This window comes from Calidris pugnax, unplaced genomic scaffold, assembly GCF_001431845.1.
Source record: "Calidris pugnax isolate Ruff unplaced genomic scaffold, ASM143184v1 scaffold21, whole genome shotgun sequence".
Taxonomy (NCBI): Eukaryota; Metazoa; Chordata; class Aves; order Charadriiformes; family Scolopacidae; genus Calidris; species Calidris pugnax.
Genome location: NW_015090770.1, coordinates 1632760 through 1650236, shown reverse-complemented (window position 1 = coordinate 1650236; position 17477 = coordinate 1632760). Strand labels below are relative to the sequence as shown.

Sequence of the window (17477 nt, the reverse complement as noted above, 5' to 3'; positions counted from 1 at the left end):
CCCTCTTCTGCAAGGTACAAATAATCAACAGAGGATACAAGAGGAGGTAAAAAAACACCCCAAGCGCCTACATTACTTACCCAGCAAAACAGGGAAGGACAAGAATAAGCAACCTTTTTCCTTATGAGAACAAGGACCAAACCCTTCTTTATCCTAACACACTTTAAAGGGTGAACAAGTAGCTGTAAGAGCATTCCCCATTAAAACTGGCGCAGGAGGAAGTTATAATTTTTAAAAGCAAGCAAGGTAAAGTCTCTTAGGACACATTAGGCAAGGAGCACAGCAAAGCCTGTGTAACTCGGTTCAGATGTACTCACCTGAAGAGATAAGAAATGATAGGTTTCATCCCTATGGATTTCTATAAATCGGTTGCTTACCTGAAGGCAGTCTGATTGGAAGTGCTCACCTGTTCAGACGCCAGCCAGCACAGCAGGAATCAGAATGCCTTATTCCTGTATGAGGTTGTGACTTTATCCTCACATGCTCTATGCTGGAATAGTTCAGCACCACATTTAAAAAAAAAAAAAAATAAAAGTCTCCCTTTCTGGCCTTGACAGACCAAAATTGGTAAAAACCTACTGGAGATGGTCACAACTGTGGGTTTTCTATAAAAAATGATGATGATCACTGTAGGTCTTCCCGTTTGAACAGCCTTGTAAGCATTAAGCCAATTTAGACTTGATTCACTGCTCAGTACCTGGCAACAACAGGGCTCCGGTATCAAGGGCACGACCACCTCTGCTCTCTGTGGAACCTTTTCCTTCACAGGGAAGGTTTTGTGTTCAGCTGCTGAGTATTGGTCTTCTCTCCAGGACCCTAACGTTGTTGTGTTGGGGAGTAACATCTCCACCAAGCGTTTTACAAAACATGCTTTGGCAATTGTTGAGCAAGTCTCAGAAAGCCCCAGGCAACAAGTATCAAGCACCTTGCTCTTAGTATAGACATTCTTGGTGGTGCTCCAGCTCTTGCGGGATGCCATTTATCACCAGGAGAAAGGAAGCAAAGCAGTACCAGACCCCACCGGTGGTGTTTGGACACCAAACAAGATGACTGAGCCCCCTCTAGTGGCAGAAGGGCTGGGGAGGTTGGTCTGCGCCTCGCATGGAAGCGTTTGGCAGCCGCCACAGGACAATTAAGGGATAAACTCGGAATAATCGCTAAGGGATTGACCACCACAACAGCTAAAGTACCAAATGCACTTTAATGAGTTCCAGATATTGTTCCCAGAAGGAATTTATAATGTGTCAGTACATTAGGCGGGTACACAGCTTCCCCTGAACTACAGGCATGAGGAGAGCCAACTATAATATACCAGGTACTTAACATTTTTTTTTATGAGAAACCATTTTTCCACAGTATTAGAAATAAGGCATGTTTCAGTGTGCAAGTGGCTGCTATACCCAGTCCTCAGATGCCGTATTTGGCCTTTAGTTCTTCCACTTTTGCTATGTAAGCTTTCATTGCGTCTTCTTTGGACATTCCTGAAGGACAGAACACAGGAAGCACTCAGACACCTTTTACACATCAAGACACCTTTTGCACACAAGTCACAATTCCTTGCTGTAGCACGTAACTGCATGCTACCAGAGAGGAAAGTAGTCAAAAAGGTCACTCAGCTGAGAAGCCAGCATTACAGCTTTAAGCAAAGGTGTTCAGCAGTCACAAAAAATCCCCGTGTTTCGAAGCAAAGTTGTATTTGTATAGACAGCAACTAAACAGGGTATTAGTTCTATTAAAGCCATTCACACTTACTACAGGAAGGGACTTCTACCAACTTTGGCTGCATTGAGATGCAGTGCTGGCTCCTTAAAACACCAGAAAAATCCCATTTTCATAGATTAGACCACTTATTTCACTCCTTATTTAGAGAGGAGAGTCCAGCTGCATCTTCCAGTTAGGAAAGCTTTAGAAGAAACACAACTGGAAGGAGAGCTCAGCCTCTAGGGTACCAGGCTAGAACCTAGAAAAGGTGTAGGTTTCTGCTGCTGCTACAGTTCTCCTTTGTGTAACAGCTTGGGCCAGCTGGGAATTTTGCACCATGATTTCCTCTCACACAGGCTACATTTTTCAGGATCACTCCTGCCTTGCAGAGGTAATCAAGAGTAAGAGTTTATTATCACAGCATTATGAACTTCTAGAACTCGTGTCTTATAAGGCAGCACTACTTAATTTCTTGCTGAACCACATATGCTTTTCTGACTAGTTTGCCTGTGGTTTTATGGATTAATTTTTAAGTAGACACTTACCTTTCAATGCACTCCAGGCATCCCACTTTGCTTTGCCTTTGAAGTCCAGCATACCAGGGCGCTCTAGGAGAGACAGCATAAGCAGCAGAATTAGCTGGTGTGGTCCAGGTGTAGGTAATACCTACTCCTTTCCTGAAGGCTACTTAGCTCTTAACTACGATAAAACCCAGTGGTTCACTTCTGCAGCTATTACTAACCTGTAGTCAGGAGATCTGCTCTGATGCTGAAGGGAGCATGCTGGAATGCTATCAGTGGCCACAGAGATAGTCTCTGTCAAGTTCCCTTAAGACAGGAGCATTTGAGCAGAAGAGCACCAGATAGTGTGATTTGCTCTTACTGTACTTTCTGAAGAGACTACTGTTGCGTGACAGCTATCTGATTAAAGAATAAAGAATCATCAGCTCTAAAGTAAAGCAGAAATGTCCTAAGGTTCATTACAAGCAGAGACATGAAACCAAAAGCTAGTAGCATACAGCTTAGAACTCATTATCGTCATGTTAATGGTATGTTTCTAACATACAGCTCTTCATTCATTCTGCCACCTAGGGGTACAAGCACTGAATTCTAGCTCACTTCGTGACAGGCCACACTGTAGCTAAACAGAGAAGAAATGGATGAGATATGGATGTGTATATGGTTATTCTTAACACAAAGTCCCCTCTGTGTTTTCACTTCTTCTCAGTCTCCTTACTGAGAAGTCTTAGGGTTAACAAATGGAATTGGACAGTAGCCTGTACAGTAGCCACAAAAAGACCCTTGTGCTGCTCACATGGCAATGTGACCTGCAGAGCTAGTTGGCAGCTCCACTTCTCTCCAACAAAAAAAAAACCCCACTAGCTCACTCCTACTGCCTTTCAAGCCAGCTCCTGCTTCTCAAGAACGCAGCAACTTACAGAAGCGTTGGTTTATTAACAGCTCTATAGCACCATTTCACCTTGGCAAACATTAGCAATGCTGATGTCCAGCCACATCAAAAGGATGGTATCTTTGGTATCTTAAAACCAAAGTCAGTTCTTTTCTCTCTCAATGCTGTCCATCTTGGGAAAAAGAAAGGACAAGTGCCCATACTCACAATTTCCCTGTACACTTAACTGCCAGCTTTCAATTAAATGAGCACCCAATAAACTTCACCAGCAATTGGGTCAGGCGGCCAGCGCTCCAAACAAACGACCTTTTTCCTTTCTAATTCTAGTTACTTTACTCAAGTGTTGCACAAGGTCAGTAGAGACAGACTCCATTCTTGTTCCTAAGCTGAGTTGCCAGTGACAGAAGTGTAGCAAAAGAAGTAACAGGAGAGATTTCGCATAGTGTACCCGCAGAGATATTTCTGCTACAGTCCTTCCAAGATAATTGCAACACCTGTAAAAGTTCTTTTCCTGTTCTTCTATTTTGGCTTTCCAATACTATTTTTAGTAGCCAATCCAGTTTAAACAAACTGCCCCCTCCAAGTATTGCAATTCCACACTTTCAGAGTTTGTCTTGCTGTTAAAGTCTGTTTACCTGAGAAGTGTTTGCATTAAAGCAGCATCCCTTGACCTAGGCAGCTACTGACCGATAAAGGTCTCCAAAAATCCCAAACCCAATATTTGCACAAAGCTAACACAAAGGCTTCTCAGATGGCTGCTATACGATTTAAACGACTGCAGCTGGGTTAATCTAAAAACCACAAGTTGCACAAACCCTTATCGGGTCAGCGTATGCCTGTAATCCACGCCAAGTCAGTATTGAGTCATTTTTACTGGGATTGCACGAAGCAGGGCAATAGGGGAGAGGCTTTGCCACCCTCAAGTGCCTCCAGCTCAGCCTCAGGCCACAACGGCACAGCACTCCCCCAGCCCAGGGGCACAACGGGCAGGGGAGGGCAAGGCCCAAAGCGGTACCTACCCGTGTTCACGTCGCCCACTGTGGCCTGTTTGTAGTGGCTGTAGATGTCCAGCATCTCCTGGTCGGTGGGCTGGGACTTGAGCTGCTTCACCTCCTCAGCGGCCTTCTGGAACGCGGCCTAGAGGGGGGAAAAGGCCCCGGAGAGAGGTGGTCGTGAGCAACCAAAGCCCCCCGCCACCACCGAACGGGACGGAAAGAGACACACCCATCCTCCATCGCCCCCCCGGTTCCCCCCAGCCTCCCCCCGGCACATCCCGTACCTCAGTCATGGCGACGAGTCTTACGCAGTCCCGACCCCCCTGGCGTCTGCCGCGCCACCCCACCGCTCCGCCGCTTCACCCCCTCGCCACAGCGCCGGCTGGCCAATCACAGCGCCACGGGCGACGCGCTGCCAATCGGCGCCTGCCGGGGGCGGGGAGAAGCCAGCCAAAGGGCCAATGCGAGGGCGGCATGGGACGGGCGGGCTCTTGGGGAGGGAGGGGGTGAGGTGGCGCGACGCCCGCTAGCGTGAGGGGTGAGCCTGGACATTGGCCTTAGGGGGTGGGGACAGGGTGTCTCGCAGCCAATCCCTCGGCGCGGATAGTGGTGTCTGTCGGACGTGATTGGTGGGGCTGTGTGAGGCGTGGCGAGAGACCCGGAAGTGTCGGCGGGAGAGTGGGTAGTAAGGTCGGGGGCCGTTAACGGTCTCGTTCGGGCGGTGTGAGGGCTGAGGGGAGGGCGGTCGGTATAGGGGAGACCTGCTGGACCGGGCGGCCCTCCGCCATGTGCCCTGGTGCTGCTGCCGGTGGACAGGAGGCGGGACAGGCCCGGGAGAGGTTCCCCCCGGGAAGGAGATACTGGGTGGCAGCTCCCTGAGGAGAACCGGCCATCTTGTCCCTGAGGAGGTGCTGGGCAGTACCAGGTCCAGGCCTTAGATGGGACCGGTCTGTTGGATCTGTGCAGTAAACGTGAAAGTCGGCGATTCATAATTGTTTTCCCAAATCTATATTCCTACCGTGTCATTCTGTGCTGCTCAGGAGAAAGTGAACTGAACGCTATCGCCTTTTCTTTGCCCTGTACTGAGCCCTCCAGGTCTCAGGCCCACGTGGAACAGTGTCAAGAGTACATCCGTCTTTGATGGTTAATATAAATCTAGTTATTTTCAGGTGCAAAATATGCTTTTCTTGATTGGCATCTTTGTGTATCACACAGCTTATTTATAATGAAAATGGAATGGGAATTATTGACCAAGGGGATGTAAAAGCAAGTTGCTGTGCAATGTGGAAGGTCTTCGTCCCCCTTCTACAGGAAGTACGTGAAGGAAATATTGCTGGTTTACTTTGACAGGTTACAGCTAGGACAAATACAGCAAAGACTGGGAGGTACCTGCATGATGGTGGAGTGCTTAAATGATCTCCCCCTGCAGCAAAAAAAGCAAAAAGAGGAAAGACACATAAAAAGAACATAAAGGGGTGACTAGGCAAGAGAATCCCTTGCAGGACTTGGCAGCAGTGACTGAAATGGCTGCTAAGGAGATGCAGGGGTTGTGCTGTGCCCCTGGCTGATGTTGCAGCACTTGGGCTGCAGTCTCTGCTCGCTGCTGCAGCAGCCGCCACAGTTTAGCATGTGACCAGAAAACAAGGCAGTTGAGGAATACCTAGCACCAAAAATAGAGAAGATTGTTAAGATAGGGAACAAAATAGCTCACTTTCCTGTGGAAAGAAAGTACCCAGTGGAACAACGTGTGGGCTTGTTTGAAGAGGGACTTGGACTGAGAAGGTGATGCCATTGTAGGTTCTGCTCTCTGTTAAAATAGCATAAGCCTCTGTAGACCCATTCTAGAGATTAAATTAAACCCTGTAATTTTGTATACCAGGAGAATTATTTGCATGTGTATGTGCGGGAGGTTTTTCCACTGTCTGTAGGAAGGTGAAAATGAGCGTTGTGTAAGAGCTTAGGCATTTTTCAGGGTATTATGCTCTCTACAACATAAGTATATTAAAAAGGTTTTGGTTTTATTCATGTTAGTAAATTCTTTTAGAGCACAAGGTTACTTGCCCAGCAGGAAAAGTCTTCAGTCACTTAAAATCCAAAGGACATACTTGCATTTATCTGTAACACTTTTGTGTGTTCAGCAGGGAGTCTGGTGCTGTATTACACAGCACAGGTACAAATACTGGACTATTTGGTGTGCGGTATCAATAATATCCTAGGTTAGCCTGTTTGTTTTGAGATCCTGTTACTGCTACTGTAGAAATACTAAAAGTGAAGTCCTGAAGGATGTAATGCTATTGAATTTATTGCCAAGTTTTAATCTTTGCATGAGGCCCACCTGCACCTTGTTTTTCAGCTGTGCTTGTACACGGGAAAGCAATAATTCCTCTCCTTAATGTTTTCCAGGTTATTCAGAATTAATTCTCATGTCAGCAGAAAGCCCAACCATCACAGTCCGCCTTGTTCGCTCTTTTGAACACCGGAACTTCAGACCCGTGGTGTATCATGGAGTTAACTTGGATCAGACAGTAAAGCAGTTCATGAATTTTGTGCGGAAGGGTAAGAGACCGTTGTCTTATTCATTCGTTTCAGTCCCATGCGTTGCTGTCTCTGCACAAGAAAGAGGAGGGGAGCAAATGAATGGGAATTCTGTGGCTTTGGTAGGGATGCCAAATTTGTGTTTACGTCCCCTGTGCACTCTCCTCCCTTGGATGAGGGGTCTGGAGTTAATAAGAGCTCCCATGGTCAGTGTGCCATGCCTAAATTTGTGAAGACTGCTCCCCCTGCCCAGATCCCCATCTTCAGTCTAAAAGAGCGGAGGGCATTGCTGCATTTGGCTCAGTGCCTCAGGCTGCTTGAGTGGTGCTGTCAGGCAGCTATTCACAAATTAACAGGAGTAAATTAATAGAATTTAGAGACCCTTTGATCCTTAGGAACAACACCAATATGTGGAATGCGGGAACACAAGTCTGTTTGCTATTTGTGAGAGGAGAGGATCTTGAAAAATTGTTTTTGACACTGTGAGGTCTTGCTGTGCGTGTTTGCTTCCGAGTTTCTGTCTCCATCTTGAGCTTTGTGGTGCAGATGTACTCATCTATGGGCTTTATGTTTTAGAAGCCTGGTTGAAAGTGACAGCGTATCTAAAAGTTAATTAATGTCGACCAGCCCACGCAGCGACTCACTAGTTTAGGGTGTTACCTGAATCTTGTGGGGGTATTTCTACACACCTAAATGGAGACATTCAAAGGGTGCAGAATAATATCATGTGAATTTTTTGCATGAAGTCAGCTTAAACAAGTCTTGAACTGTTATAGCTGATAACATTTGAGCAACTCCTAGGACATTGCCCTGGGCCTCACAGCTGTATTATGTTTTCAGCAACTTCCATACTTCTACAGAGTGATGGGCATGGCAAGATCTCAGGATGCTTTTAGCAAACTACAGGCACTTTCAGAACATATGGTACAGCTGCTGTTATGAAGAGTAACATAAAAAACAATGCTAAGAAACTTGCTTTTGATCCATGCAGTATTAAAACTGTTATTTGGGACAAAGTTAGTGTCTTGAACAAGGCTTTTTTCAACCTCATTCCACAGATGGATGGATAGTGCTGTTCCTGGTCCAAAAGCTGCATTCCTTCCTTTAATCTGTTTTGAAGGCAGGGTTTGAGATGAATTGTTAAACTACTGATGAAATGATGGTTTCAGCCGCTTTGCTGCTGAGCACCCCACAGTTGGCTGGGCCTTCCAAGGCCCTGGTTAAATCCCTGGGTGTCACTGGGAACATTGGCACCAGGGAAGGTATTGGTGTTCTTGCAGTTGCGTATGGGCTGTGTCCTGCATACAGCTAAAGAGTTAATTTTTTACAGTTTGCCTTCCTTTTTCGTGGCTGGATTGCATGGCTGTGTTTACTGAACAATTCAGTTACCAATGGCAGTTGTCAGCTGTTTGTTTAAGGTAAAGAGAGATGCTGTGCAAACCATTAACAGGATGTTCCTGGCAGATTTCTGAAGGATCAGACTTCTGTGATCATATCCTAATTGCATTGACTCGCTGTCCTCGTGGGTCATTTTGTTCAGAGGGAGTTCATGCTCAAGTGAAGTTAATCTGATATGGAATAACTATAGAACCTGAGCTAAAGGTTGTAGTATAGTATTTGATGCTCAAACAAGACTCCTATGGATTTATTTTGATGTACAGGGTGTCCAGGATGTGTGCATAAAATAATGGCAAATAAAATGCTTTGTTTTAACTTGATGCTTTTATTTTAATAGATGTGCCTTCAAGAACAGGACTTCCTCCTCCTTTCAAAAATTACAAGTATGGTATGTGGGCTTTTTTTCTTGTTTTAATTCCTGTAAAATCAGACACGGTGGTGTCTGATTTTATATGTTTCTATACAATTTAGAAGACAACTACTGTTGTCACTCACACTGGTGGCAGTGCCTGCCTGTGCTTGCAACTCTCTCTACCTTTTGTAAGTGGGGTTATGCCACTGGAATCACATCTACAGAACTTTACCATTATTTTGAAGTTCTGTATTAATCTTTGAATGAGACTGCATGTTATACATTATTTGCTAATTGGTGCTGATATTTTTTGGTATTTTTTTTATAGTGTTTATAAGTGCCTGTTAACTCTGTTTTAAGCAGCTTGTGATCTCAAATACTTTGAAATTGTAGTTGTGCTATGTATTTCAATATCTATTTAATTGTGAAGTCAGCAAGAATGGTAAAGTGGGGGCTGAAGGCAGTAAACAGTAAATGCTTAAGACATATACTTAAATAGTTTACATGATGTAAGAGAAGCAGGGGAGCTTTGCTCAAAGTAAATATGAAAGCTGTTAAATACAAGCTGGTGGAATGAAATAGCCTGTTGTGGCATTTAAGCTGACTTTATCCTCTAATGTAAAGCTACGTGTTTATTTGCTTTTTGTGAAGATTGGCATGAACATGTGCAATTCATCTCTTTGGGGCAGAATATACTTTCAAAATAGACTAAATTACTTCATTTCTTGGAGTTTGTTAACTCAGATGTCAATAATGTATCTTTTCCTAAACTTGGCAATTCTACAAGTTCCCTTGGAGTTTTGCTGGAAGTGATCCTCTGCCTCCCATGTTCTTGTTCCTTCCTCTTCAGTGATTCAAAGAATTGAATGAGGAGCCCATTTAATACATGTGAATGGTAACAGAGTGTATTTGCCCATTAAAAAAAAAAAACCACACAAAACCCAAGGATTTCATTTTGTGTTCTTGCTGATGGTAAAACAGGTAGTGCAAAAGGAAAGCAGAAAAAAGAGTTAGGGATTAAGATTTATGATACCCAAGTGGCAAGGACTTGAACATTGGTATTATTTTTTAATATATCATTTAAGGTCTTAAAAACTAAGTAACTGTAAGTTTGAATTTGGAGGTGCCCTTCTTCCCCCTAATATCTGTGGCTTTGGCTAGATGAGGGGATCTTACCTAGAACGGCTGCTATCACTTGTATTCCTGGTGTTGCCTATCCCTGCTGCTAGTTCTTTCATCACTTAGGGCATCAGTTTAGTTTTTCCTAAGGCATATGTTGTGGCTGAGCACCTGATCGTGCTGTGTAGGACTGAGCATAATGTGGGTGAAAACACTGCAGAACTTTAAAACCTGTTACACCGGTTAGTGGGGGCCTACTTTTACTGGGATGGTGCTGGCTGTGTGGAAATTTTCACACAGAAAAATCAAAGCCGAGTTCCTCACCTTCCCTTCAGGCTGTGAATCATCCAGGTTTGCGTTTTTGGCATCTCTTGTGTACTCTACTGCCTTTCTTGTATTTTGGTGATGAAAGGGCAGCGATACTTCTGCATGAATAGTGCCAGGAAGAGTTAGATTTTATCTTCTGCTTTGTTTGGCAGTGCCAGAAATCTCGGTTGGACCCGGCTGTCTCTCACCTTGCCTGTGGCATCTTCCTTCCCTCCAGAATTCAGCACCACTTTGTTCTCTTGACATCATATATAATGCCATCACATTTCTCCTCTTGTCTTGATGCTCTCAGTCACATCTCAGAGCTTGTGACTTTCATTTTCTTTTCATTTCTTTTTCCACATCATTCTTTTCCTGGGTCTAGAACTCTTCTCAGTCAATATTCTCATCTTCCTACCCTGTCATTGCCATCTTTTCACTGATGAAGGCAGCCTGGGTGCCAACTTGTTTTATAAGCTGCTTCTCCATTTTTTTTTTTTTTTTCCATTAATGTGGAGCAATATGGTAGATAGTTCACAGAATCAGATTTAGGAAGTGATTTCTTATCTATTGTCACAGAAGCTGTATTGCTAGAAAGGGAAGGATAAAAATCAGGGGATGTGATTGAGTGGGACTAAATGGGGATGATTTAGCAAAGGCTATTGAGAGGACATAAGGCTTTAGCTGGGATGAGAAGAGACTGCAGTTTCATCTCTGTAACAGAGTTAAAGAAGCCATTTAGTAGCTCAGATGAAGACACAGTGAACTGCTGGATGCCAGTGGTGGAGTTGTGAACAAGTAAAATTGCTCAGAGAATGAGCTAAGACTAGAGAGAACGGAATGTGACAAAGTAGATGGAGAAGTTTAAAACTAACAGGCAGAGGCTGGATTGTATTTGCTGTGGTAAAAAGGTTTCATGATTGCAGTATATTTTTGCTGTGATTGCTTAGTCTTTTTGCAATGCTTCTATGCAAGATGGATCCTGGTAATTGCAATTTAGTGTGTGTCTTGCTTCTAATACTGCACTGATGACAGCGTGCTAAGGCTGTCTTCTCAGTGACCTCTCTAGTGGGAATACAGAGAAGTTTTGACCTTGTGTAATGTTTTAAATAAAATGTTCAAAATGGGCCAGAGTGGTAAGGAAGCAAACTTCTGAATGGGAATGTGATCTCTGTTATTCTGAACATCAGATTACTTGTTCTTGGTAGTTTGAAGCCTATATTTAGGCTATATTTAGCCTAAATTTAATTTTCATGCATCCTTATTTACCAGACTGTTTCCACATGTAGTGTTCAGTTAATGCACAGAACCAAACTAGAACAGAAAATGAGCAGGCAAACAACTGGTTTTTGCTTCTTTGCTGGGAAGGGATTGATTCTGAATTTGTTCAAACACAGAGGCTTCAGAATTTGAATTTTTTGGTTTTGTTTTTGTTTCGCTTTTTCTTTAGTGCTGTGTGGGCATCTTCCAACTTCATTCCCTCTGGATCTTTGCACTCATCTGGTTACTTTAGTGACCACAGTATTTTTCCCTGTTTTTCCCTTCTGTTAAAAAAGCCCTGCCCACGTTGCCAGGGTAAAGTGATTTTTTTTTTTTTTTTTATAGTGTAATTTCTTAAAGTGCTACACTGTGGAAACGTATCACTGATAAATATTACTGAAGAGGTTGCAGGATTAAAAAAAGGAGGGGCTGTACATGTTAATGGAAAATGGACTGAGTTAACAAAATCTCTACATGGCTGCTTTCTTCACCAGGAAGAAAATTTCAAGGAATGATCTGCAGTGTTTAGGTTCCTGTGTCTCAATTACTTGTTGCCTATCAGCTTAACTGTAGTAGTTGACAGTGCATAAATGCTGTTTTTCCTGCCCCAATTGCATGTGTAAAACCTGTTAGGTTAAAACACCCTAAGTGGCATTTAAATTGATGTGTTTTGACTGGCAATTGGGATGGTCGTTAGGCAATTATTGTAATTTAACCAGCAGATAGAAACCCAGTAGGACATGGTACCTTAATGTTGGATTGACTGGTTTAAGACTGTGGCTGCAGGACTGGGAAATTTCTCCTCTTTTAGACTGAATGCACAAAATTGTTAATAATAAAAGATTTTGGACCTTACCCCTTTGTTTGCCTTCTCCAAGTACAGCTTTCAATGTTACCTGCCTATTAAGCCTTACTGAAGGAAAACTGTTGTGTTTTCTTTCAGATACAATGAAGATTATTCACCAAGCACACAAATCTAAGGTATGATTACTAGCTGTATTCTTCCCCTTTAACGTGCTTTATTGCAGGCAAATCTCTGGGCTGTCAAACAACACCGGGGCACAGACAGTCAGTAAATTCTTACTCTTATCTGTGTATTCTGGTTCTCTCTGATTTGTAGACTGGTGAACTTATAGTGAGTTTGGAAGATGATGACAAACTGATTTTGAAAGAAGACAGTACGCTGAAAGCAGCTGGAGTAGGTAGGAGCACATTTGTATTGACTGAAGGTGCTGTTCATTGTGGTTGTCATTAAGCTGATAACTGGCTGATTATGTTTGGATAGCCTGCTGAAAAGTAAATGCTATTCCTGATGCTCTTTACACTACTTGATAATTATTCAGGGAAGAAGGGGGGGATAATGTACATTCAAATCATTGGACCGAGGGCAGCAGGTATCTGCACTCCAAATGTTCAGAATGCAAATTGTGATTTTTAGAGGGTATGCTTATAATTCTGCTGAGAGTAATTTTAAATGATTGACAGATAGGTTATTAGTACCGTGTCTGCTTAGTCTTATCAGTAACATTTAAACTGATGTTTTGGTTAGAAATGTAAGTAGTGGAACCAGCATGGAATAATGAAATAAGATTAGATTTGTTTAATGTGCAGCATACAGCGCCTGATAACCAGATTGCTCAGGAAAGCTCAGGCAGTATCATTTAGAGAATGTGCTGAACATAGCAAAGAGTTGAAACTTGACCTGATTTCTCACATTTTGACAGGGGACTACATATAGGGCATGTCTTTTGGTAATGTAAAGAAATGTCTGTCATGATAAAATTGATGGTTCCTGGATGTCCTTTGGGCTTCTCATAAATGTGGCTGAATGACTTTGTGGCAGTGGGGGTACTTCAGGGAGGTAGTTGCATTCCACCTTGATATGGACATTGGCTCATTTGAATGTGATTTGCCTGCACTCTAAGGGCAGGGGTTTCACAGAGAAAGCTCCCTTGTGTTCCTGATGCCCTCTGATTGCTCCCCAGCTAGTGAATGGGATTTCTTTCTCATAGATTTCTTGGCTCTTTTGTTTCCTGCCATTTACTTTCTGGTTTTAAGTGACTTGCGATATTTCTTTAACGTTTTTCTCTGGGGTGCACTGCATCTGGCCTCAGTATACCTTTTCTAAAGGTCTTTGGGCGTTCCTATAATATAAATGGTAGTTATTCTCTGGCTGTTTGTACTAAATCGGGTCTTTTTATCTGGAGGGGAAAAAAAAAAGGTACCTCTGGAAGGAGGATTACTGGCACTCAAGTTTTATAGATTTGTAATTTAGTTAGCAGAAGATTCATTTAAGCATGATTTTTATCTACCTAAGGCATAAGGGGGAATGCTGTTTAGGAGAGGGACTGATGACAGTGTCAAATATTGAATTAGAAATGACATTGTCCAGAGCTACCTTCTTTGAAAAAGGTATTAACAAGTATTTGTATATATTATCCGTCTTTGAAACTAGGTTTGTAGCTACAGCAGTGAAACAGTTGAATGTGATCTCAAACAAGGTGTCAAAACATCAGAGTAAATGTTACAGTGAAAAGAAAATGGAATGGATCAGCCTCTTCTGTGTGGGGGGGCTTATTCTGGGTGAAAAACAATTTAAAGCTGCTTTTAATTTTTTTTCAGAATAACTTAACAGTAGTTAGTCATTCAGATATAGTGGGTATTTGTGATAGAAAGGAAAAAGTCTTGCTTTGTAAAATGCAGCATGCCATTATGCCATTTTAAATTTTGTTATGCATATGTTCAAGTGTATCTTGATAAGAAAATTAGCTAAGTTAGGTGTGAGGTCCTTGTAGTAAAATCTTGAAGATTTTACTTTTCTTCTTCAATAAGAAGTGGCAAAGAGTAAAGCAAGGAAGTGCTATATGGTAGCACATACCACTAGTCCTCATTTTGTACAGTTTCATTTAAATCAGTAAGACGATTTGAAATCTCCTATTGACATATTACATTTTCCCAATGTCTAGTGTGGGCAAGATTTACTGGAATAAAACAGAATTGCCGTTAGAAAATGTGGGAAATTCTGAGACAGGCAGAACATTTTTCCTAAGCTGCAGTTGATTGCCCTTGGCACTTTACAGGGTTGGGCTGGAGAGTTATAAATTATGAGGACATTAGATAAGTATCCTCAGGAAAGCCTCTGTGGTAGTGATTATTATTACAGTTATTATCTAGTCAGCAAAGTTAATACTTGCCTGTTTTTGTTTTTTTTTTTAAAAAAAAGCAGGGTGTATGTTAATAACGTGTTCAGTATTCATTGCAAACAGTCTTGTCTGTTTTCTAGTTGAGATTCTAAAACCCCTTCTGCTCTTTTTTTTTTTTCTTTTTTACAAGACAGGCAGACTTCATTAACTTCAGGTTTAATTTAAAAAAAGAATGTGGAACTTATTGGCTCAGCACCTTAAAGAATTCCATGTTTAATAATTGTGAAGGCTTTCCATCAGATTTGTCTCTGTTCTGAATTAGTAATGTTGCTGACTTATTGTTTTAGAAGAGGAAGTCCTTGACCTACTGGGTTGAAAGAATTGTGACTGCTCTGAACCTTTGTGGGTCCTTTAGCTCTGCCATATCCCCTGTGAATAATTAGAGGTATTTGAAGGTATTGCTGGAGAAGCCAATTTGTGTCTTTCACTTTGCATATTGTTGAAGCCTCATGAATTAATCATCAGCAGGGCAAAAAATTAACTTCTTCAGACACATATTTTGATGGGTCATGAGGGAGAATGTAAAGTGATCTGTAAAATATTCTACTGATCCTCTAAGTATTAAATTATTATACCTACAGGCTAATTTAATGGAAAAAATAGTTTCTTTTCCCCTTTCCTAACAGAAAAAGACACAAAAAAAGAGAAAATCATGCTTCATTATTTTGCTAGCATTTGAAGGCATTACAAGTGCAGTCACTTAATTTGCTGAATGCTTATACAAACAACTCTGAAGGCTGTGTTAAACAAATCTTGAGGGGTCTTGTGTACATATTTATTTCTATATATTCAGGTTCTTGGGTTTTATGTTTGGTGGTTTGTTTTTTTTCTTTAACCAAGGTTAAATGACATCTTTAATACTGGAATCTTTTTTCTTTTCTTTTCTTTTTTTTTTTGTGAAAATATTGGGGGGGCGAAGTGGGGTAATTTATAGTTGTCTTTGACCAAATAGTTGCCAGTTGTCTTCGAAGATTTTAAATAGCTGGCTGTTGGGTGGTTCATTTACTGGTGTGCTAAATATTTAATTTTTTATTCGTTCTAGCAAATGAGACCGAATTAGCATTCTTCTGTGAGGAAGATTACAGAAACTACAAAGCTAATCCTGTTTCAGCCTGGTGAAGATCCCAAGAGACTGTTTTGTTTTCCCATACCTGTTGTAAATTTTCCTTATTCTGCTTAATGAGATTTTTCTTAAAGATCAATAAATCCTAGAGGATTGCTTTGCAAACAGTGCAATTCCCTTCCTATAGAAATTAATTTCTGTCAATACGCTAAGACTGATGGGGAAGCAAAAGTGGGGGACATAAATGATTCTTTTTCTTTCTCGTGTTGCTTTTTCCTTTGCTTGTCTGTTACGTAGGGTGCAGGCAGCACAATCTCTGACCTGTGACACACGTTCTTGGTGTGATCCCACAGCAGAAATTAGCTACACATGGAGATCATACAACGTGCAGTGAGATCCCCTCACAGTACTAACTTCTAATGAAAATGGAAACGTTTTATGACCAAAGCACTGGGCGTTTTAGAGAGATTGTGAAGAGAATCTCTCCGTTTCAAGTCATAGCTTTACTTCTCTCGTTTTGTGTTTGGTCTCTTTTGTTTAAATGGTGCAGACTGGCAAGTGTTTCGTGCTCTTCACTGGTGAATGCTTTCCTTTATACTCTCCTCCAGCTCTCTTTAGGCTGAAGGGGACAAATGACTGTTGGGAGGCTTTTGTGTTCAAGGACCAGCTCACCTGTTTCACTGAATTTCACTCAATTTCACTGGATTTTTAGAGTTGGAAGGGACCATAGAGATCATCTAGTCCAACTCCCCTGCTGAAGCAGGATTGCCTAGAGCTAGAGCATGTTACTCAGGGCTGCATCCAGGCGGGTCTTGAAAATCTCCAAAGAAGGGGACTCCACGACCTCCCTGGGCAGCCTGTTCCAGGGCTCTGGCACCCTCTGTTTCTAGCTTTACTTCATGGGGACACCCTCAAATAAGAGGTAGCAACCCGAGTTCTGCCAGGACGTCAGCGTGCGGAAGTAGGAATTGGGCATTTTTCCAAATGGAGTGAAAGCTCATGGTTTCAGTTTTAAGAATAAAACCTGAATGACTGCATTTTTTGCGAGGAGAGGCCCAGTCTGAGAGCCACGTCTTCAAGACTGGAACTGATTCTTTCCTGCTTTCCACGAGCCAAATACTCTGTTGCTATATGTTAGTTCTTGGTAATTCCAGGCTCTCCAACTACGTTAACCAAATGAAGAATAAGAAAAAATAATCTTGCATCCAATAAAGTATACCTTTAGATAGATACTGCTTATTAAATTGCTTTTTAGGGGGTACTGAGGTGGGACACTGTGCCTTTAAGCCTCTCTTCACTGAAATAGAAGCGATGCTGGCTCTCTGCCTTAGCTGAGTTCTTGGGCAGAGACTCTGCTGAATCAAATGAGACCTCATGTGCCATTGCTTTGGACCCACACATCTACCCTCAGCGCTGGGTGAGAGCGGACAACACCATTTCCACAAGAGACTTCCCAGAGAAGTAAGCTTACTGTTTCCTAGAGCTTTGATGATTTTTTTTTTAATTTTATTTTTTATTGGCAAGTGATAGTGAAAGTAGATGTGTGATTTCCAAAGTATCTAAATAAAAGTTCTCTTTACTTCAGAGGTATGGCCAAAGAAACTTCTGTGTATCGTTCCCACCTCATTTTATTCATCCTTCCTGACAACTCTCTGCTTTAGACTGATTTTGGTAGCTGGTGTTACTCCCCAGAATTTTATTCTCTTGTGAAAATAGTCTAACACTGCATCATCTGTGATTAAAAGAGTGATTGTATATTTATCTTGTGATGTTATGCATGCTGTGATGAGTTTGCAAGGAGAACTTACCACTTGTCCCTTCCTTGTGTCCAGGCTGCCTTTCTGTTGCTGGTACCTGCTCACCAAACACAGGCCCATGTCTCAGCTGCCTTCTGAACACAGTCTGTTGTGTTTGCAGATTCGTCTGGCTAATACCAGTTTGTACTCATCTTCTCAGACAGTTTAAGCTAACGCATTGCACACCGGAGTAAAAAGCTACAATAAGGAAGGTAACTTTGTAAGAAGCAGATGGCATGGCAGAGAGATCAGTGTCTCAGCCTGTCCTGCCAAGGCATGATGATGTCTGTCAGCACACTCAGGCTCTCAGACTGAGCAAACACTGTCACTCTTTTCCTC

General features: G+C 42.2%; 2 protein-coding genes across 5 annotated transcripts; one reads left to right on the top strand and one right to left on the bottom strand.

Moving 5' to 3' along the window:
* Nucleotides 1-1182: 1182 nt before the first annotated feature.
* On the bottom strand, nucleotides 1183-4511 carry DBI (diazepam binding inhibitor (GABA receptor modulator, acyl-CoA binding protein)). Its single transcript, XM_014938957.1, has 4 exons — nucleotides 4391-4511; nucleotides 4131-4248; nucleotides 2247-2309; nucleotides 1183-1481 (listed from the first exon to the last, which is right to left on the bottom strand). Exons 1-4 carry the CDS (start codon nucleotides 4397-4399, stop codon nucleotides 1408-1410), a joined length of 264 nt encoding a protein of 87 aa, XP_014794443.1. The 5' UTR covers nucleotides 4400-4511; the 3' UTR covers nucleotides 1183-1407.
* A 201-nt stretch (nucleotides 4512-4712) lies between these two features.
* On the top strand, nucleotides 4713-15507 carry LOC106886427 (chromosome unknown open reading frame, human C2orf76). 4 transcript variants are annotated; one of them, XM_014939379.1, is made up of 6 exons: nucleotides 4713-4796; nucleotides 6510-6662; nucleotides 8377-8427; nucleotides 12020-12057; nucleotides 12197-12278; nucleotides 15322-15507. In XM_014939379.1, exons 2-6 carry the CDS (start codon nucleotides 6530-6532, stop codon nucleotides 15396-15398), a joined length of 381 nt encoding a protein of 126 aa, XP_014794865.1. In that variant the 5' UTR covers nucleotides 4713-4796; nucleotides 6510-6529; the 3' UTR covers nucleotides 15399-15507. The 4 variants fall into 4 exon arrangements, with proteins under 4 accessions (XP_014794865.1, XP_014794891.1, XP_014794873.1 ...); XM_014939405.1 differs by having other exon boundaries at nucleotides 4764-4784; XM_014939387.1 differs by having other exon boundaries at nucleotides 4766-4791.
* The last annotated feature ends 1970 nt before the right edge of the window (nucleotides 15508-17477 follow it).